General features: G+C 39.2%; 1 protein-coding gene across 1 annotated transcript in view; it reads right to left on the bottom strand.

Moving 5' to 3' along the window:
* The window catches only part of RFTN1 (raftlin, lipid raft linker 1), an 89,962-nt gene that overhangs the window by 20,891 nt on the left and 46,018 nt on the right, over positions 1-23,053 (bottom strand). The window contains exons 4-6 of the mRNA XM_009638588.2: positions 12,390-12,813; positions 8,175-8,378; positions 385-500 (exon numbers count right to left, since the gene is read on the bottom strand). Of these exons, the coding sequence (XP_009636883.1) occupies positions 385-500; positions 8,175-8,378; positions 12,390-12,813 (744 nt within the window). The remainder of the gene's footprint in view (positions 1-384; positions 501-8,174; positions 8,379-12,389; positions 12,814-23,053) is intronic.

The raw sequence follows: 23,053 nt of genomic DNA, 5'->3' as shown, positions 1-23,053 counted from the left end.
GCTGCCTTCTTTAGAACTGCGATGCTACACTGACTTGTGTGATCATGTTGCCCTGACAACCAATGGAGATCCTCTTTTACAGTTAATCTATCAGACATCTGTATTTTTGGGACAGATAGCCCTGAGTTTCATTGCTCACCATCACTCACGTTTCCTACCCCCCCCAGTAAAGCATCAATAAAAAAAAAATTTATCAAAATCAAAAGTTTGTTGTACAAACCTAGAGTGTGGTTAACTGGCCTTAACTGTTAATGTTGCATCCCTTTACCTCAGTGGCCTGTCTGGTACTGTGGAAGCACAGACCAGTAAGTAAGAGTCTGTCTCACAGTCTTGGAGTGTTTTGATTGACAAAAAAAAATCAGAGAAGAAAAGCTGCATACATACCTTCAGGACAGTCCACTGCTCTACAACAATTGCATCGTAGCCCTGCATGGTTTTACTGTCTTCCACAGCAAGATCTTCAAAGAGAAATACTCCATCCATTGTGCCATGTAAAGAATCTGAAAACACAGGGTTGTCTGTAAGCTTTACGGAAGACACTCCATGTGTAGTGAGGCATTTGAATTTATTGACAACAAATTCTTCCAAGGATGTAAATTAAAAAGTGCATAGACATTCATCTGATAGTCCAGCTCTATTGAATGAAGGAGACTAATATTTCTAGCAGGTTTTAAGAGCAATCCTACTCTCTAATAGCAAACCTCACAGTCCACTCTGTTATTCCAGAATTTGTCCTCAAAACCCACAGCTCTCCCATTTTGAGCAGGCAAAATGAATTCAGTCCTCAGTTCAGCAGTACTGCTTACCTACTTGAAGTCATACACACACTTTGGGGGCTAAAGACCATGTATTATGCCAACTTTCAAGGGCTTTTGAAGGTACACTGATATTAATGACTATACCCATTCATTCACATGGGTCAGAACCCTACATATGGATCAGCTGTTGCAGTTACAGTGATCTGCATGGACTAAGGATGATCTGGCATATCTCAACAGTGTGAAAGAAAAGATACATTCATAACTATTTAATCAATTTATGAAGGCATTTTGACCATCTGGTTTAGCGGCTCTCTATTCTCATTTGCATTCCCAGCAGGTTCAGCCTTATTTCAGACAACATATTATTAAAGTTACTTGAGCAGCACTTTCTCCTTCAACTCAGCTATGTACTCCATAATCAGCAATCACTCCCATACACAAGAACTCGTGTTTTGTCAGCTCCATGACAGAACAGAATAACTGGAAAAAAATTACTTACCTCTCTTTGCTAAAATAAGCTAAATGATGAAGCAATAGAATTATATTTAGCAAAACTGTAAATAAGCAGTACTGTACTCTTTACGAACACAGAAAACTCCTCTCACATTGTCACGAAGCATGTTTTTCAGCCTTTCTAGTTTAAATAATACATTTAACCCGTATGACTGATTGTAAAGACCTCGCTCATCCCCTTCCCAAGTGTTGTATTTTGCGTGATAGTTTCTTTAAATTTTTAGGAAAACTATGTTCCTTGCACTGGTATGACATATGTTTTTGAAATACAACCACACACGCCAAACTGACAGATTCCTGAAGTGACAGGAGAGTCTTCTGGATAAGTCTGCTTAGCTGTTTCATCAGGTCCTCCGGCTTTCCCTGGTGGATGTCAGGAGGTCAAGAAATGGCAGCAGGAAGGCATCGCTGCCTCCAAGGGAAAACATGTATCAAACTCAGAACCAATGTTCACAAAGCAGGCAGTGAAGAGGATTAAGAGGCTTCTTACCTCTTGCAGACACAATCTCAGTCAACATCTTCCGATGTCATTATATGAGCTAAAGTCAATTTATTATCTGGAAATAATAAATTCGTTGTGGGCAAAGCCCACAACAAAGCAGACTCCTACAGTTGGAGGCTTATGTCTACGAACACACTGCAGCAAGGCTGCTGCTGCAGGTGTCGAGCATTTGCACGCCCCTTCGCTTCTGTTTGCACCGTCCACTACTCACTCTTGCTGCAGTTTCAACCAAGTCATGGAGTTGTAAGCGAGCAGATGCAAATACTTGTATCTAAACTAACACGGCGTTATTTTAGTTCGGTTGTGAAGGAAAAAAGTTGCAAATCACTTACGAGGGACTCTCCTCGGGATTCTGTTGGGAGACTCAAAGAAGTAGAAAAATACACAGTCTGCTTTCACACTGACTGTCTCCCCAGGCAGGTTTCCTGTAACTCTGTTTAGAATAAGGAGAGACGGACTCCTCGTCACTAGAGCAAGCCAACATTGCTCCAAGGAGGATGAGCTGGACTACAAAGCAGTCACTCCTGTCATCTAGACAGATTTCTCATCCAAGTGAGGAGAACAGACATTTTTGTTGTGAAATAACAGGCCAGATCACTAAGTAGCTGGGTTACAGGTTAGAAAACATAGGGAGAACAAGCTTGCCACGTACAAATGGGTACAAGATATAATTATCATATTTCATTCAGAAATGGCACTTTGTCAGATCCTACATTTCAAAGCGGGAGCCAACTCAACTTCTGTGTGATGTATCACGTTCCAACACCCAAACCCATACCCAAATCTATTTCAGGATGCATAATGTATAAATAACCCTTTAATTTTCCAAAGCAGGGATGACAGGACAGCACCTAAGGCTGAAAGCAGAAACCCACAGATCCCTACTAGACACAGACACCCAGGTCTTGCCAGGAAGGTTTATACAGCGCTGGTGTACTGCTCCTGTATCGTGAATTCTCTTAATGAAATTCAGTGTCACACTGTTGGCACAACTGCAGCTTGAGCTCACCCCACGCGTTTGCCAGCTAATTAATAAGCGATCAAAACATAATCAGCATGCGTGTGTTTACACTCACTCATAAATCATCCTTTATGTTTCACTCTGCTGCGCATTCCACTCATGCAGTTCACAGCTTCCACATATGTGAACATTATGGCACACATGTAATGTTTTAGAAACTAATAGCTGAGCTCGTGAGACCCTACAGGCAGTAGATAATCCTGACTGTGCTTCCTCGGTGGCTGTACAATGATTACTGTTGAATGCTACATCCAGTCAATCCTAAGATCCATTAATTTTTTAGCCAAGAAAGAAACCCATAGAAAATGAGAAAACTGGAAGGGGAAAGGTGATGAGGGAGAGACAGCTGCTGCATACTGGTGTCTGCTCAACAGAGTGATGCTGGTGAAAAACTCTGTAAGAGAAACTGGTTGATGATGCTTATTAAGCTTTTCCCCCTTAACCATAACCAAGACTCCTCTCTACCTGTCGTGCCACAGCTTTTAAACTTTCATACCGTGAATGCATGTCTGCCAATTCTCACACCTTGGCTGTACGTCTTCCCTTTTACAGGTCATCCTTCCAGATGAAAGGGGAAGGTAAATGGAAGAATAATTGGATCATTAATTCCTTCACATATGAAGCATTTGGGATGCTGAGAATAATTGCGGGAAAGGAGAAAGCAGCAGAAAGAGAGCTAATGGGGTCGTATTTTGGAGAAAAGGCATACATAACCCGTGCTATGGTGTCAGGATCATCAGGAATTTCAGGGAAACTCTTACACCAAGGTGTGGAAGGGCAAGGAGATGGCAGATGCACTGAGTCTACGTGCAATACCTTTATCTCACAGGTGCTCTAGAGACTGCAGCAACTTAAGTCTACAGTCACATGTTCTAGAGCTGGGCCGCTAAGTAAGATTCTCATAATCTAACATCAGATATTTATAGTATAGACATCTACAGCCGCGTTAGTCACCCAAGGCTCTCTTTACAATTAATGGAGAGAAATAAGCATTAGTTCATTCAGGACCCAGTTTCATAGAATCACAGAATAATGCAGGTGGATGGGGACCTCAGGAGGTCTCCAGTCCAATCTCCTGCTCAAAGCCGGTTCAATACAAGTGCAGACCAGATTGCTCAAGGCTTTATCTAGTTGCATCTTGAAAATTGCCACGGATGGAGACTGCACAACTTCCCTGATCTCCTTGACCTTTCAAAGATGACTACGAGTGGCATTGTTATGACATCAGCCAGCTCTCCCAGCACCCTTGGATGCAGACCATTTGGTCTCAGAAACTCAAACAATCCCTGTCTTGATCTTCATACACTGCTGCTAGTCCTGCATCTCCTTGAACCTTGCCTCCAAGCTCACAGGCCTCGAAGACTGTGTCAGGCAAAGGAGGCACTGAGAGTATCTCAGTCTTATCTAGGTCTGCTGTCACTAAATCACCCACTCCAATCTATCTGATCTCTGTTAGATGTAGGATGAGGTGGATCACAACACAAATCCTACTGACTATATTGGTCTAGGCCTAGATCTCCATTGATTATAATGGCACTTTCGGGTGACAACTCATACGCAGATGCCGGCAGCGTCTGCCCTGCCTACATTTATTCAGCTGAATCTTACCTAACCTATCTACAAAGATCGGCCATCTAAAGCTTTGATGGTGAGTTGGCCTTTCCAGTTTCCATTGTTTCTCATGCAAGATATTTCCTGATTCTGATGCAGTTGTATTCTCTTTTGGTAATCTCTTGTTTAACAAGATTTAGCTGCTGGAACTTAGCCTACATTAAAAACGTCTTTAGTAATTCCAAATGTCAGTTCATTTGCAATAGAGCAGTAAGGAATGCCAATAAAACAAACCATTATGACTTTGCTGTTTGTGGTATCATTTCCCATCTCTACTCTTGAACTGACACAACTTCACTCTTTCTTAAAGAAAAAACTCTGAACATAAAGGTTACAAGCACTGTCCTTCCTCTGAAAATGTTCCATTACCACTGCATTTTTTATTAAGGCATCCTACTGTGCACAAAAAGCTATTTTCACTGGGTTGTATAAATATTTGATGTAGCTCGGTTGACAAAAAGCTATTTTGATGTTCTTGCTTCTGATTTACAAGAACTATATGGAAAAAGATTTCTTACTTTACCATCACAGCTTTCCTAGTGGGCAACAATTTCCCCCCTGTTGTCTTTGAACTACAGACCCCCGTTATCTAGGAAACTAACCTTTAGGCTGCTGTTGCTCTCAATGAGGAAAATTAGCTATCTGTGGCTTTATGTGGCATGTGACCTGAATGTTGGCCTTTGCTTCATATGTATATTCTTCCCTCCTCCTGAATCTTTTCACCTTCACTACACACAGAGAAAAATAATTCCAGCCACTTGAGTGGATAAGGTGACTATAATTGGCCAAATGCATCACTGGTTCATCTCTGTCAGAGGCAGTGCAAATATAAAACAGACAATCAATCTGACCCTCTAAAAACCCGCCTATTTTTCTCCTCCAAGCAACTCACATTTTGTTTCATTTGCTTTGTCTTTAAGTACTGCCAATGCTTTCTGGTTGGTTGGCTGGCTTTTTCAAAGTTTGAAAATCAGGAAACTCACAGACAGAAAGGTAATACAAATGCAAGAATGCCAGGCATATAAGGCCTGTAGTTCAAAACAATAAAGGTGAGCAGGCTTGTGATTACTCTGTTAAGTAATATAACCTTAGCTTTGACTCCTCCCCCCTTCTCACTCTCACGCTGCTGACTGGAGACTTGCTGTTATAGGAAAGAAAGCAACCCCACCTGTTACTACGTCCTTTCCACTTGCAGTGGTATGGAACTGTACCTTCCTGCTATAGTGTCCGCTTCTCGCTAGAAGAGGGCAAGGGTGAAGTCCTGTGATCACCTTAGATCACGAGGCAGGATCAGTTTACACCTGGGACTACAGGCAGAATTAGCAATGACATGAGTTGGATGAAAAACACCAGCAAGTTACTGAATTCTGAATTTAAATAACTGTTATTTGTCAACATAGGAACATTCAAGGACAGAGCAAGCTGCTGTTTCTAACTTACTAGCAAAATCTGAATACATTTAATGTATGGTGTAACTCTGCGTGGTTTACATATTGTAATTTGCAATTGTATTATATTTCTGTTTATAATCATCTGGTCAATAAGCAAAAAGAAACAATTGTTATCAGTGAACTTTAAAACTCTTTTAAAGACTAATTATTAAACTGTTGGCAGAAGGAAGAAACAGATTTATGACTACTGACAATCTGGCAATCTTCACTTCATTGGGCATTCCAAGGACAAGGGGGGAAAGAAGATGATAATAACGCTGCTTTTAAATCTAATAAGCAAAATAATGAATTCGTACTTTAAGCCAAAGAGAAAACCAGCCCCCAGAACAAAGAAATGTGATATAACCAATCAAATAAAGTATGCTAGTATTACCTTAATTTGGAAGAGGACTAATCAGTGACTATGGAGACCAGCTAGGAAGAGCTGGACAGGCTGCCATAAAAGGCTAGAAAAAAGTAAGGAGCTTAGAAGCCCTCAGCCCCCTCTTTCTTCGGTCCTCCCTACCCTGGGTTGCTTCATACTGATTGGCTTATGAGTGAAAAAGCTGCTCCGTTTTCCTGCAGCATAGGAAAATTTTAGGGTTTAAATCATACACATTTAACTGCAACTGATAGCAACTTACAGATGTTCTCAGCAAATGTTCTTCCAATAGCATGGGCATGTTCACAGTGTTTTAGCGTCACTGTTCTAATTAGTACTTTTAGAAACCTTAACACTGAGCTTTTTGACTTCCTGTAACTGTAAAATGCTAATAAAAATTACTATTAATTGTTCACCTTCAATCTCTGATCTAACTTAATCCTGAATCTGTCCACTTCTATACAATTTGTTCTCCTGTTTGTGTAGAAACTTTACTGTCATCATTCAAGTCTACTTTATCTATGTCCGCAGGCAGTTATCCAGCACTCCTCACTCTGGTATCCAAGTACATGAACGTCCCCCAGGCCTCTGTTATGTAAATGAACTTTAGAAGTTTAAATAACAGAAAAACGCTGTGTTTAAAACATTTTAGGCTCCACTGATAAGCAGTTTTTATTAAAGAAAACACTAAGCCTGATAGAGCCAATTAGATTTGCCTCCATAAGTCGCAGTTTATACACATAAAAGTAAATGACCATTTGTTCTTAAGCAAGTTAACTAGCAATTACAAGGCTTTCCAGGAAGCTGTGTGAAAGCATTCCATCAGTTGAACTTTAGACCTTCCTTTTTTGCTACTTGCTCGCAAAATGAAGAATTAGGATTGTCTGTTAATTTCCTGATTGACTTTTACCAGAACTGACTTACGTTGCTGTGTTTTGTCATGGGTCCTGGAATTCTGACCAGCAGCAAAATGGGAAGAAGATGCCCTGGAAGCAGATACCCTGTAATTTTTAGGCTCAAACCCACTAATCTTAGTGCAGTGCCCAATCTGTGGGTTACCACATTCCTTTCGAAGAATGCAAAACAAACCAAAATTAGCTGAAAGATTCAGCCATAAGCACTTCAACCATGAAGTATACTAGTCAGATAATTTTCCAGTAAAATTAATCCGGCTGTAACTTCAACATTTTTATGTTCAAGTACTTCCCTTGGTTTGTTCTCATGGTCCCTTGGTTATGTCTCTCAGCTCCCTACCATGCACCAAAGTCCTTCTTTGTACAGCAGGCTTGTCTTCAGAGACACCATGGTGGCCATGAGAGTAGTACAGACTGGCTACAGTGTTAAGCTGGATTCAGTGCCACACTTTCACAACATGCAAAAATCTGTTTCTTAATCTTCTCTTCTTAATTTAAGACCAACATTTATCCATCACTGATATGAGCACACCAGCTACAATGAAACAAGCAGAAGACAACTTCGTAAAACACCGTGCCATCAAGGTGGAAAGGGTCTCTGCAAGAACTGGGAGTAACCGACAACATGTGGGCCAGACAAAACTGGAGGTCCTTACACTGACCTGCAATCAGACCCAGATGCGGTGTGTGGCCAGACAGTTAAGATGAAAGCCACTCTTCCATCTATGACATCTGCTTTACAATCTCATTAGTTTAATTCATTTTCCTTGGTACTGTTTATTAACTCTGGGTATTTCTGCAATTACAGGATCATCTCTAGTATGTTTATAAAATACAACACATGATCTGTTTTCCTGATTCAAATGCCAAAATATTTCCTGTGCTTTCATTCCATTTCACTGAAATAGGCTGATCTAAAACAAATCTGCCCCAAGCCTATATTAAAGCACCTCCCAAATGTCTTCTCTTCAAAGATAATGACCTCTATTAGAGGGGAAAGGAAAATAATCACAGCATAATGCTTTCTGTAATTTCCATACCATTTACCATTCCAAGGCTGAAGATGGCGTTTACCAATGAGCCTCCTTTCCTGAAGTGATCTGTCATGTGCTCCAGCCAATTTGCTTCTAAGCTGTTGACAGTCTGCCCATTCCTGGAGATCCTCATAGGGATAGTCACTGTATAATACTGGCTGCATCTTTGCGGGCTTTTTGGCTTGTTGAAGAGAGCGAAGATCTCTGCTTCTAGCAAAAAGCAAAAAATGGAGTAATGCAACAACCATATCATAGTATTTCAGTTAAAACAGTGTATATATAACCCACTGTTTGCCCTTGCCTGATTATACTGTGCAACTGCAAAAAGTACTTTGGGATGTGGTTATCTCCTCAATACATTTCTGCAGCATCCAACACAGTAGGGTCCCAAAGCCCAATATGACATTTTGATTGCTGTTACAGTACTTGTTACTCATAATGGATTCACTGTTGATAATAAAACATTTAAAGTCAGTAATACCTGAATACTAATGGACAACCCCCCTACTGGTGCTATCAGTGTAAACCAAGACAGGAAAGCAAGCTCCACCAAACTGCTTTAAGCACTGTAGCAGTCACAAAATCACTAAAAATTAAGGCACAAAGTACCTTTATTTTTCTACTGAATTAATTGTTAAAAGAGCTGTGACACTGAGGACAGTTCAAATACAAAATCTTACTTCAAATTTAGGAGGAACTGCATTCTGTAGATCATGGCCATTAAACTAAAGTATTAAATAACTTGGTTATGGCATGGAACCAGCAAGTAGTAGTCTCATCTAAAGAAAATGCAATGAGCCATTAATGTAGAGACTATGCTAGTTGGTTCATTGATTTACTCTGGGTCTGAGCCAACGTGAGACATTAACACAACAGCAAATGAATTTTGGAAGTGGAACTGTGACAGGTCTTACAAATGAGAACATTTTCTAGACTCTGCTCCATATCGCCTCTAGTATATCACAGGAGCAGTTAATGTAGGCTTACCGTTACAAAAATGTCATTGTTGACAGCAAAGTTGAGCTTTCACAGCCCTAAAATTGGAGGCAAGTTTAAGTGCAGATGTACCTTCCAAATTCTCGGAAGGGTACAACCATCAATGAAATTACTGAAAAAATATTTTTGGACACTGTTATTTTACTTATTAATGGACATGGAAATCAATGGTAAAATTTCTATTGACTTCCAAATGCCAAAATTCTCCCCAAATAAATTAATGTAAAAGGTAAAGACTTTATATGAAATTCATTCATTCAATAAGCTCCTCTTGTTTCCAAGTTATTATATTCTAATCTCATGTATTAAAGTGAAGAAAGAAATGTCAAGAGAAATGTTAAGATTGCTCTCTAACAAACGTCACTCAGCAAGAAGCAGTGTGTAAATTGAAAAAGATATTAGAAGGGAGATGCTCAGAGACAGGCTGGCAGCACTTGAAGAAGAGCAGGAAGCTCATGATATAGCCAAAATGAGAGAGACCTAATGAACTCGGACATGAACCATGATTCAAATGGAGTAGAAAGGAATAAATTCTTAACATGAATCCTTTTGCTGTTTACCACGTGTTTAGAAAGAAGAAAATGATGATAATCCTAACTCAGAAGAGCATAGACGGAAAACTTCTATCATTGTTTTGATTCTGACCCCCAAAATATACTCATGTTGGAAATGGAGATCTTTTTGGTGCATATGAAGACATTATATTAACAATAGCAAATCATGGAACTGGAAAACCATAGCGGGATGATAATTTGGGATTTGATATTGGGCTGTTGGCAACACGCATTTAAAATCTGTGGGAGTCTTTCAGTGGTTGACTTGGTTTGTCACCATTACTGAGTGTATAGCACGCCAGCCCTAACCACTGTTCAAGTCACTATCGACAACAGTTTTCACCAGTGGGCCTGGCTGCTCAAGCACAGACAAAACCACCCTCAGTTTGGTTCTAGGTCACGCAGCACTTTTGGACATACCATTGGAATATTTGTGCCTTGTTCACGGGCAAATAATTTTCAACACTGCTTTGAAGAGTCCTTTAATAAAAGGGATTGAGCACTACAAAATATTCAGGGAAAAAAAAAGCAGCAGCATAAAAACAATATACTTGAATAGTATAAAACCTAAAATAAAGAACAAAATTAAGATTCTACAAATAGTAAGAAGAATTACTTTTTTTTCTGAAGTGTTATGTACGGCAGATGGAGTTCAAGAGCGGTAACTTCCTATGGAATAAGTAGGCTAACTGGAAAAAAAAAAACCACCTGATGCTTTCTATCATCTTCATGTTCCCAAGGAAGGATGGAGAACTGGTGCCAAAGACTGAAATACATTTTCCATGGGAGGAAAAGGGAGTGCTGTAATAACAAAAATTCATACAAGAGTAATAAAGAAATCAGCAATGTAGTATAGGCAATACATTTGGGAAAATCCTACTATAGGTGAACTGTCACATAAAACTGCCTTCTCAGACTTTCAGTCTTGGACAGCATAACTCACCAATTAAAAAAACTGTATGAGAAATAAATAAAGCCAAAAAGTACTCAGAGGAAGAAAGATAAATAAGGAAACTAAAGGCATTTTTAAAATAAAACCTCTTCTCTGGCAAATCAGCAGCTTTAATAAAATCCTGGGGTATTACAGACAGACAGAAGTTGGGAAGATTGGAAGTGATCAGCTTCACATTATGCAGAAATATTAAGAACATGGTTACTTGTAGCAAATGTTTCCACTGTTCAGTATGGAGGAGAATAGCACAAAAAAGAAGATTAATCTTGCTAGGTTAACTCTCTCAAAGACAGCATATATAAAAAGGGAAAGAACTGGTCTGATTAGACTTAGAGATAACTAATTTCAAACTATAAAACTGAAAGAGGTTTTATAATGTGTAAGATTCTAGTATACACCAAAACAAATTTTTAGAATAACAGCTATGCTTCGACCAAATCTAGCTGCTTTCTTACCCAATAAAAATTGAAGAAAGTATGGTAAAAGGTTACTAGAGTGTGATCCAAATCTGATGGCAAAAATCTAATTACACCAAAATGCAACGGAAACCGAGACAATAGTCCAAGGAGGGTACAATGCAAAGTCATTCTCAGTCCTACACACAAAATCCCCAAAGGGGGAGGATTGTTTGACTGCATCTATGTAAGACATAAAGAATAGGGATAAATTAAAGTCAAGGACAGTACCAGCTGAAAGGAATGTAGGTGGAATTTCCTTACTTAGATTTGCAGACTGTGAGGAAAGTAAGCAAAGTGGTAAGAGAAATGAGCGGACACACTGTTTTCACTATAGGAGAGTGAAATATTTTGAGGTTTAAACTGTAAACGGGGCAAGAGTATTTTTTTTTGATGACTTTTCATTTTCAAATTACTCTGGTTTACATCCTATTTTGAACTACAATTCCCGCTACTGAATTAACCTCCAAGCAACACACACTTTAAGGAGGGTACTTTGAGACCTCAGCTGAGACTTTTGGTTTTTTGATGGCATAAAATGACATTTAAAAGTGGAAAGCGCACCTGAGAAGAAATATGTCAAAGAAATAAAAGAAAACTGGTATATGGAGAATAATCTTAGAAAAAAATGAGAACTGGAAGGCAAATTACTAGGAGTACCATTACCAAGAGGGCCTTTATTATGAATTAGCAAACACGAGCCATTAACAAAAATAACTGCTGCTTTCCAGTAATTACAGTTCTGACTGTAGCACTGACCCTAGCCTGACTACAGGATACTAGGAGACTTCAGAGTCCAGATTTTTCTCCCCCCCTGCCACAAAGGGGCTAGCTGTGATAAGGCTTTGCGACTTATTCCTTCTATTGCTGCAAAACCTTGTCAGGCAGATAAGCAGGACTTTTCATTCAAATGGACAAAAAGGATACAAAGATCAAGAGCCCTCAGGGTATCGCAACAAATGCAGAAATGAACCAATTCAGCTGAACAGCAGGAAAAGAGTAAGTCTTTACACTCAGGCATACAAACGGGCCATAACAAAGTTGCACCCGCTTATACCATCTCTTCAGTTGCCATCTGACTTAGCTCAGTCGTGAACTGTGTAACCACGTTGAAATCAGGTTAAGTGGCTCATTTGGTGCATCTTTTCTTCACTGTTACAGTGGTAAGGCCCTCCCCACATGCTCACCCCCCAAAAGAGCTGGGAACGTAATTGAGGCAATTTTAACTTGGCTTTTACCTAGGAGAGGTCACTACAATACTTACTGCCAGTAAGTGGTTTTAAGCATCGTGCTGGTGTTTCATTCTCCGCAAGTCCGTTTGGCTTGTCTGCTGCTTCTCTTACACTTGGATTCGCGTGTTGAAACTGTTCTTCGTTTCCCTTCGCAGACTTGAGATTCAGCTCTTCAGTAGCCTGCCCTTCACCTCTCCAGCCCTCCCTGGATGTGGCACAGTGGTCAGCGCTTTCCTCGCTCGGTGCTGGAGTACCACATCCATTAATGCCATCTATTTTCTCGCCATCCGGTGAAGCATGATCCTCGGGGTAATTTGAAACATTTTTGTTATCTCTTGATTGCACAGAGTTGTTACTGGCGGGTGTCAGGGAGGCACTGACAAGACAGTTCTTTTGGGAATGGTACTGAGGTATAATTCCAACAAATTTCAAGCCTTGACTTGCAGCATCTTGAATCTACAAGTCAAAGAAGATTAGATTTTTAACTGTCAAGCTGTCTTAGCTAAATAGAAATACAGAAAATAACACCCTTCAAGGCAGCTAGCATGTCATTTTGCTTCTTTTGTCCACTACCACAAGAAATTGTCATGTTACATTTACATTAAAAGTTTCATTCTAGAGAAGCAGGATGAAAAGTTCCCTAAACTGTGTGAAATAATGTGAAAGTGGAGAAAAACAAGAAAAAAGAAAAAAAAAAGAGAGAGAGGAAATGCCTACATATTCATTCACAAGGGATAAATCATCTGTTTGAAAAGCTTATTTATGCTAAATTACCTCTAGTGGTATTACTCACACAAAGTTTTAGTATCAGCCTTATAAAGCCGGGACTTACTATTACACCTTCTGCTGTAGTAGGTGTGTGATGATGACATTTATGCAAGGAAAAGGCTATTAATTCTCTCTGTTATATGCACCAGTATAACAACAGTTGTTGTTTGTCCTATTTTGGATTGAGACACAAATGGCAAACTTTCACATAATGAGTACATAAAAGCAAAGCTATTTTAATACATCACTTTTGGGAAGATACAGAACTCGGAATAGAAAAAGGCGCTGTAAGATGAAGAAAAATGGAAACCAAGGGGCACTATTATTAATCCTGTACACTTGAGGTAAAGGAGGAAAATGAAGGAATCAAGTCACAAAAGAGTTTAACAAAAAAGCAATTAGATGAAACTGGAATTAACTAAGGAAGGTTTGAGACAAAGCAGAAAATCTCTTTTAGGCAGACTCAGCACTACGGATGCACCGTCCACTCGAGTCACCAGCTTCATGCTCCTCAAACCCAGGAGAAGCTGCAGCGAGAGCCAGACTCCTGTGAAAACATGAGTGCCTGCAGATTCATTTATCAAAACCACCCACCAAAAAGCAAAGGTTTCCATGTAATGTATGCTCTTCATATAATATAAAGTCTAAACACGTATAAATATTTCAAGAAGAAATGCCTTGAGAATGGAGAAATAATTTCACTTTCTCTGCATACCATATAATTCCAGGGAGTTAAAGTGTCTTAGTTATTCTCCAAGGCTCAATTTAGTATGAAATTATGTGAAACAGTTCATGCCTTTTTTTGAACAGCAAGTAAATAGGAAGAATTTTGTATAACTTTTTTTTTTTTTTTTTTTTTTTAATCTAAGAGGAAGGTTATTTCTGCATCTTCCCTACCCAGAACTTATTTTTTTTTAAATGAACCATCTGCTTCCTGGTAACGTGTCACTGTTCTGAACACACAAACCTACAGATGATACCTGATCAACAACAAGAACTTCCTCTTTCAAACCACTATTATATTTTCCATCTTAAATTAACTCTTGATTTCGTGATCACAGGAACTTAAACAGAGGTCTCCAGGAAACAAGGCAACGGTCTTCACAGGTGTTTAGCCTGGTGAACATGGGATGCTGACTTAACTAAAGCTCATTGCTAAAAAGGACAATAACCTCCAAATAAAAATACTACTAGCAGTATCCCAATGTTGTGGTTTAACCCGGTGGGCAACTAAACACCACACAGCCATTCGTGCGCTCCCCCCGCCGCAGTGGGATGGGGGAGACAATCGAAGGGGGAAAAAAGTAAAATTTGTGTGTTGAGATAAAGACAGTTTAATAGGACAGAAAAGGAAGGGAAAACAATAACAACAATAATTATAAAAGAACATACAAAACAAGTGATGCACAATGCAATTGCTCACCACCCACTGACCGATGCCCAGCCAGTTCCTGGGCAGCGGTTGCCAGCCCCCAGGCAACTCCCCCCAGTTTATATACTGAACATGACGTCATATGGTATGGAATGGTCCTTTGGCCAGTTGGCGTCAGCTGTCCTGGCTGTGCCCCCTCCCCTGCCCAGCTTCTCACTGGCAGGGCATGGGAAGCTGAAAAAGTCCTTGACGAGTGTCCGCACTGCTTCGCAACAACTAAACCATCAGTGCGCTATCACCATTATTCTCATCCTAAATCCAAAACACAGCACTATGCCAGGTACTAGGAAGAAAATTAACTCTACCCCAGTCAAAACCAGGACACCTGGTCAAATGAGTATCTGTCTATAAAGAAAGTTACCATCTGAATAGCTTGCTCAGGAAGGTTTAAGTGAATGTCAATGATAGATGTGTTCATAATATGCTTAATGGTCCTGACTCCCTGTTGTCAATTACAAATTTTTTTTTTTTTTAAATTTATTTATTTATTTATTTTAATTTATAACTTTAAAAAGTTATAAATTCAGTTCATCTCTGATCACTAATCTACAGACACACCACTACATTTGTTTAGTTGGTTGCAGGGCAGCTAATTATAGAAATTAACTATTAAGAGTTTGAGGGTAGTACATATGTAGTAACTTTATTGGTCCTGGTCAATAAAGACTGCTTGTCAATCTATACCAGACTTCCCCACATTGTGATTTGGGTGAGAACAGCTTTCACAGCTATTGTAGCAATGCTTTACAGTCTCCGCTCACTCAAAAAAATAAAAGAAAAAGCTTTATTCTAAGGAATACCTGATGCTGAGGTTTTTCTTCTGAGGCTTTTGTTCTCAGAATGGAAATAGGAGGAACTAAGGACTGAATGATAGTCTAAGCTGTATTAGCCTCATACTTCAGCAAAAGATTGGAAAAAGAGACTGTATATTCAAGCTCCTTTTCCAACAAGTTAATCTGTAGTATACAGAATAGAAAATCTTATTTAAACCTATATTTCAAATTTTCCCAATTACATAAGGGAGAACCAAGCATCTCGTTATTTTCAATAAAGCCAATTTAGGAGGAAATGTTACATCGACAGTGTAGCCTAAGCTGCAGAATAGCAAACTGATGTATTAGCAGACGCAAACAGTCTTTCCTTCCAACTTTCCACAAAACCATGAAGAGGCTAGCTCTCATCATAAATAAAGTATAAAGCCTGAACATTTTCAAACTGCAAACAAAGACAATTTGATTTTTTCAGCATCCTGTTGACAGCTTAAATCGTACAAAATTTAAGTTGCCTTCACATCCAGAATGAATTATGCCATCCAGTATGCATTCACATTTCCTGTTTCCTGTATTTGAAATATTGAGTGTTTTAATTATAAAGAACAAAATCTCAGACTTGAGCAAGCCCAAACCCCCGTACCTGGACAGGTCATGCCCATAAGCTACACAGGGGAGAAAGGCTGTTTCTACCAGCCACCTGTGGTTTTTGGACCCTTTGAGGCATCCTGCACTGGTACACACAGACAGATGTGTCTGTTCCAGCCTTCTGGGAAAATATCTTTCCCAACAGTGTTGGGAGTCAGCAAGAGGGGAATGCATGGGAGAAAGCAGGAACAAAGCTGGACTGCATGGGAAGAACATGATGTTACTCTGACAGGGTCACCCAGAACACATTCCAGATCAGATGAACACTACAATTACTTATCTTTATGCGCCAGTTGAGTACTAACAAAGGGTACTAACAAAGGTCTTCATCATACTACATTGCATGACTAAGTGAGAGAAAAAAGCATAAAAAGCAGAACAACTGCATCTCCACCACTTACCACATCAGAAAAAAAAGCTAGATTAAAAATGCCCTTACATTAGGTGATCTGTACTAGTTTAAATTGTTCTACTGACCTTTTTTTTATTTTAAATATGCTACATACTTGCTCTTTACATCTTGGGAAATTTTTTAGAAGGGAAATTCCAAAAAAATTTAAAAAAATTCTTTGGTTCTCTCCCCAGATAGGAACAGAAACATTTTTATTGCCTCATAAAGTACTGCTCAGATGATATTAACCACAAGTACAAGAACAGGTCTCCATCACGAAAGATGTTATTGTTCAACAACAGAAGCAGAACTTAACTCATTTATTTCGATCTGGATAAGCCCCCAAGAGGGTACATCCAAATTCGTTTATAACTGGCTTGCAACAAATTGGATTTACGCCAGTTTAAAAATAGAACCTGCTTAAAGGAGGAGTGAAATTTCATGTGTACAGAGGGCTGAGGCAGCTAAAGAATTTCATGTCATCCCTGTAATTTGCTTGATTAGAAACCTGGCATTTTGCCTGTGGGGGGAAAAAAAAAAAAGACAGATTTAGCCTTTGCTATCTGTAAAATAAAGATCAAATCTCCCACTAACTCTAGCAGGAACAGGAACAAACACCGTGTCCAACCCCAATGTCACTACCTTAATTGAATTTTAGCTGGGGCACTTGTGTTAACATTTCTTAACATTTGTGAAGTGCTATTGTTTATTTCAGGACTGACTGACCAACCGCTATATTTATAGTGCCCTTGGAAAAGGACAAGGGGTAATGGTTTTAAACTAAAACAGGGTAGGTTTAGACTAGATATAGGGAAGAAATTCTTTACAATTAGGGTGGTGAAACACTGAAATGGGTTTGCCCAGAGAGGTGGTGGAGGCCCCATCTCTGGAAACATTCAAGGCCAGGTTGGAGATGGGGCTCTGAGCAACCTGATCCAGGTAAAGGTGTCCCTGCTCATTGCAGAGGGGTTGGACTAGATGACCTCTAAAGGTCCCTTCCAACCCAAGCATCCTATGATTCTATGAAAAAGGAACTGTTAGTAACACAAAGCAGTGTCACTAGACATCATGCTGATGTAGCAAATTTATGTCCCATCTTTTTAACTCCTTCTGGTTCTCTTGAAGGCTCGCTACCTAATGAGAAAATGGCTGACGGTCTAATTTAAAGATCTGTAAAACCACACCTGGCAACAGTATGGCTGAATGATGAAGTCCTCTTTTATGGAAACTACTTGTTTTTAAACTATAGGCCTTGCAGCCATGAAAGAAGCGCAGAGATTCCAGGTTGAAAGCTCATTTTTAACACCCACGTACAGGTTTTCTTTTCAAATCTATTTAGAATAAAGACACTTGGCAAGTTCATTGTACAGTCCACATATTGTTTGTGATCCTGCGTGTCTGGTACATTATCAGCTCCGTAATAATCTCCTATTCATGGTGAGCATGATGATACTACTTATAAATACAGAAGCTCAATGATCTAGATACCGTACTGAACAGTCTCATATACTTTTGTCAGCTTTGGTAATTGCTTACAGGGAGATTCTGTACATTTCTTCCATGGGATTGCACACAGCAAATCAAACACTTCCTGCAAGATCAGGATAGTATTCCACCCACTTCAATAAACATGGGAAATAACACACAGGAATTTAATAATGAGGATCTCTCTCTTGGATAAGGATTTTCAAACAAATGGTTTAGTAAGACAAGTGTTAGGAATTTCTCTTAACTCTTATATGCCAGGAGCTGGACATTTTTGGGATGCATCCAGACAAAAAGCAGTTTTACTAATGTCATTGGGGCACTGCAGTTTAGAGCAGACCGAAACGGTTTCAAGGCTTACACTTCCTGATGATCTGGAAAAAAAAACATCTTCAAAACCTAGGCATGAGGACCGAACATTTCATTGATAGGCTTCCTACATGGTTCACTATACTAACAAGGTACTGAAAGAATGTCGTAGCAGCCCAGTAAAGGGGACCGCTGCTAATATAAAAGCAAACAACAGAAAATTTACAAAGAGCACACATAGCAAAAATGCACTTGGAGAAAGGACAACATTCTTTAAGAGCAATGAACTGATTTTTCCAATGGTCAGATGCATGTAGTTAGCTCTGCAGTGAACTAAGGGAAAGACTGCTACTTAGTTCTACTGATGGCCAAACATATGGCCTTGGAAACAATAGCTGGTTAATTTTGCTCAGAGCTATCTATTTAAACCAAGCATGAACTGTCTCAGTCAACAGAAGAAATGCTTGTCTGTCTGTTTATTTGTTGTGTTTAAAAGAACAATGTGAGAGGCATTAGATCTCATAATGTGCACCAGAAACAAGATCACTGTATTCTTCTACCTTCTTTTTGAGATTCAAGCAAATTTCCTTTGACAACAGACATAGCACCAGGGATATTCATGCAAAGAACATGAACTTGTGGTTTGAGGAGAACGCTATGTACTGCATGCCAGAAGTGGGAACTGGAAAAGGATGTTCCAGACTACAGGCTCGAACTATGTCCTCCTTCATTAATATTTAGTAGCACATGTTTCATCACAAATACTGCACATCCCCCTTCTAGTTTGTTCATTTCCAAAACCAGATGTTTAAAATTAAGACCGGCTTTTAGTTTGCCTCTGATATTTTCTGTAGGTCTCACATGCTGCTTCCTGAGAAGACAGCAACAGTCATCAAGAGTTTACTGCTTATCTTAAAACCAATTGGGTTTAGCTAATGTTCTGAAGGAGGGGTTTAATTCTTTCTAAATGACTCAAAACTTCTGCGACTTTGGCATTTTTGCATCTCTAATACTACGTTATAGAAAAAGATAATTCTACTAATCAGACAGCAAAGCAGCAACTGCTTATCATTTCTCTGTCCCGTTACTCTGAGACTCTGTTTCACTACTTGCAGATTTCTAGATCACGCAGCCTTTCTGACTAGGGTGCTCTGTCATTTAAGCCTGTATTACCCATGCATTTTTAACCTTTTCCAATTCACACTCACCAATTCTGAATTTGAGATAGATAGTTCACGTACATATAAATGTAAGTAAATATAAATGTAGCTTTTAGAAAGTCAAATCCCAGTCTGCATTTGGGTTTTCAAATTACCAAGTGTTTTCACTGTCAATTACATCAAAATAGGCCAGCAAGGATAAAACACTTGAAATATGTTACCATAATCCCAAACCACAGAGTCATCCTTTAAGCAGCGCTGTTGACAGTGCTTATATTGATACTTCCAATGAAAACCTTGACCAGAATTTTACCATTCAGGAACTTTAGTTAAGACTATTAGAATGAAGTTGACAGATCTAAGAGAAGATAATAGAGTCCAAAACCAAACCCAAAAGCTAAAAACTAACCAGTTTCTTGAAGAAACAGATGTATACTGCCTTTCTATCTTTTCAGCACACAGCCAATTCAATGAAACCATTGACTTGACACTTCAAGCTCTCGTTGCACTTGTGACAGAGCATAACAAGGCACTGAGCAGGGAAAAGCAAGCAAGCTTTGCAGTTTTACAACATGCTCATTGGTAGTAGCCTCAGTGAAAGGGAACTGAAAGCTACAAACAGAAGAGGGAGAAATGTAGTGAAGCAAGTAGCTACTGCAACTTAGTGCTATGCTGAATAAAACAGAAGATAGGCTCTTAGGACAGTGCTGCCAAGAGATATTAAGTTACAGCAAGCTGTATGTCTTCTGCTACTGGAGCCAAGGAATTGATGAGAACAACAACTTGAAATTCCTCTTCAGCTTGCGTTAGCTCTACATTCATTCCTGAGAACAGTGTAACCCTACTAAACATGTAGTGCAGCGCGGTGCAAGTAGCCTTGCTCCTTTCAGCGTATCTCACTAAATGACAGCTCTTGAAACCACACTGTCTCATCCTCTGTGGTCCTGGCTGCAATGCATCTTCTCAAATTATTATCTTAGCATCTGTTCCTTCACAGAGCTGGCAAAAGGCGAACATTGTTGGACACAGGCTACCAGGGTTCAGTGCCTGCGGTACCTGCCCAAAAGCCACGTAACATACCTGCGTCCTCCCATCCTCACCCTAAACTCTGAAAACAAATCCTGAATTTATCCATGTCATTTAAGATTCAATCCCTAAAAATTGTTTTAGACCTGGAATAAACTGCTACAGAGCAGCCAGCTATGCTCACTCAGCCCAAACGCTTGATATACACTGCCAAAAAAACCTCTGTAGAAACCCTGTCGCAAGCGCTTGCTCTAGAGAACAGGCATTTTCAAAATGCAGACTATGTCTTGTGCATGAATCTTTTGAGAGAAACTCCTACACTAATGGGTGAACATAAGCAAGGGGAAAATAAAGATTTACAGAGATGAAAGCCTGAGTGTTGTATCTAACGACCGTTCTAGCTGGATGAAGACAATTCAATGTTCTTTGTAAAACATGAGAGAACAGTCACTTATTTGTGATGAACCAGCACTAATGTGATCAAAACTGCGACACTGGTTTAGTCCATCTCTGTCCTAAGCAATGAAAACAAAAAAACCCAAACATTCAGGCCAACAGGAATATTTTAAAAATTAAGAATTCCGTCTCAAACTTACAGACTTTACATTTAATTTGCAGGAAACACTTTCTTTTATCTTTATATAAAGCAGAGAGTGTTTCTTTAAAATCACATTGTTTCATCAAGCCATCTGTTACTTGTAGCCAAAATTACAATTTGAACGATTTGCCCGTATTTTATTTTAGCACAGTGTAAAAGATTATCATATTTATTGTTATTAAAATATATATTTTTTTTTCCCACCAGACAGAAGTGGGATCATTAAAAACATCATCTACATACTTTATAAAATCTATTTTTAGCTTGGTCAAGAGGATGACTCTGAAAGCTGCTGGGGGCAAAGGATTATAAAAGCACAACCAGGCTCCTGGGAGAGTCCTGAAAATAGTTTTGCAATGTCCATGGAAGATATATATCAACACCACTCTTACAGGGCTTAGTCAAAAGAACACAAGTTGAAAGAAGCTTAACCAGGAACAGATGTTTCCCTTCACACCAGGCTGTTTAAAATACAGTATATGCTATTTTTTACCATTTCTTGTTATATGTACACTTACAAAATGTTAACAAAATTCACTTCAATAAATATTATCACAGCCGATCACAAACAGCTGAACCATTGATGTTGAGTTTCAACTTCTGCTTCATGACCAGATCTACTGCTAAGATCCAAATACTTAAAATAGGGGCTCTGTTTGCACTGAAAACATGCAGAAAACAAAGCAATCGGCTAAGTGCTCAGCAATGGTTTTCATTACAATGTGCTAAAGAAATAAATGTTGCATTGTTCTTTTGCAAATACCCCGGAGAGTGAAGGTTTTGGGGTGGGATTTTTTTGGGTTTGTTTTAAGGATGGAAATGATTTTAGAAGAGGTTGAGATCACATCTAGATAAGTAATCCTAGGTAATAAACAGTACTCTAGAGGGGTCATTTTCTAGCCACAGAAGTAAATTTGAACGGCTTATTCATTTGAAGAACGATCCTCTGAGCAATATTAAAGACTCAATTTTCCCCCTTCTTCTATCTTTTACTGCCACCTGCTCAGACTGTATACCCTGCAGGAAATTTCTGAACAGGCCAGCTAAAACATATCTTAAGTACAGAATAATGCTTAGGATTACAATAACCGTCTAAGGAACCCTGGCACGAACAGAGCAATCAGAGACTTCACAGAAGAGATGCTTGTAAGACTGCAGCAACAGAGTCAAGAAATCCACCAACAGCCTAGTGCTCTTCGGAACACAGAAGCTGCCTCTCTTTGTTCCTGCTAAAAAAGAAATCTCAATGCAAAGATTAAGAGATGAAGAATAAGAGGTGACAAACAAAGAGGCAAGAATATAAGAAATACTTCAACAGCTATATAAACCCCAGTATTTTTCTAAGCGATTACAAATAAAGGTAAAATAAAATTACAAGATTAGTAATTTTCACATTCATTTTTTCTAGGAAATAGCAGAATTTTCTCATTTGCTTGTCATACTGTAACAAACACAAACAATTATATGTCTAAAAAGTACATATTATCATGGACAAATTTCTCCTATGACACTTATCTTCCACATCTTCTTGCCATTTCATAGTTAGATGCTGAAGAGAGTTTTATAACTCAGCAGTTGAGAGTTCAAAATCATTTAATATTGCTTTCACACACTATATGGATATGTAAAGTCCTCGGTTTTGATCATATAAGACAAATGCTCCTTCTGATGTAAGTATGTAGGAAATAAGTGAAGAGCCAAATTTGGGCTGAATCACTCCCTTGATTGGGTACCATCACTTCCTTTACCCAGCAATGCTATTACTAGAAAATAAATGTAAACAAACTTAGGGGCAAAGTGACTACATCTGCAGGAGTCAAGATTATTTCTAAGGTACTCTGGGCTACAGAAGTTGTTCAGGGAGCGACATGTTGCTGTCAGCTTTTGAGCTAGTGCTGGTGATGGCATTTGTATGCTCGCTGAAGTTCACCAAGACTGTGAACAGAGGGAACAGCAATGAGCAGATTTGACACTGTTCCATATGGCAGATTTCATCGCAAGATAAGCATCGCGTAGGTGTTTCAAGATGGCAGTTGTGTTCCAAGCTGAACTGGTCCACTTCTGAAAATGCAAGACCAATTATTCATCTGTACAGCCTTAGGTTTGTTG

This window comes from Egretta garzetta, unplaced genomic scaffold, assembly GCF_000687185.1.
Source record: "Egretta garzetta isolate BGI_Z169 unplaced genomic scaffold, ASM68718v1 scaffold94, whole genome shotgun sequence".
In the NCBI taxonomy this organism is placed as follows: domain Eukaryota; kingdom Metazoa; phylum Chordata; class Aves; order Pelecaniformes; family Ardeidae; genus Egretta; species Egretta garzetta.
Note: the sequence above shows the minus strand (reverse complement) of the source record. Positions and strands in the feature narration are given on the sequence as shown.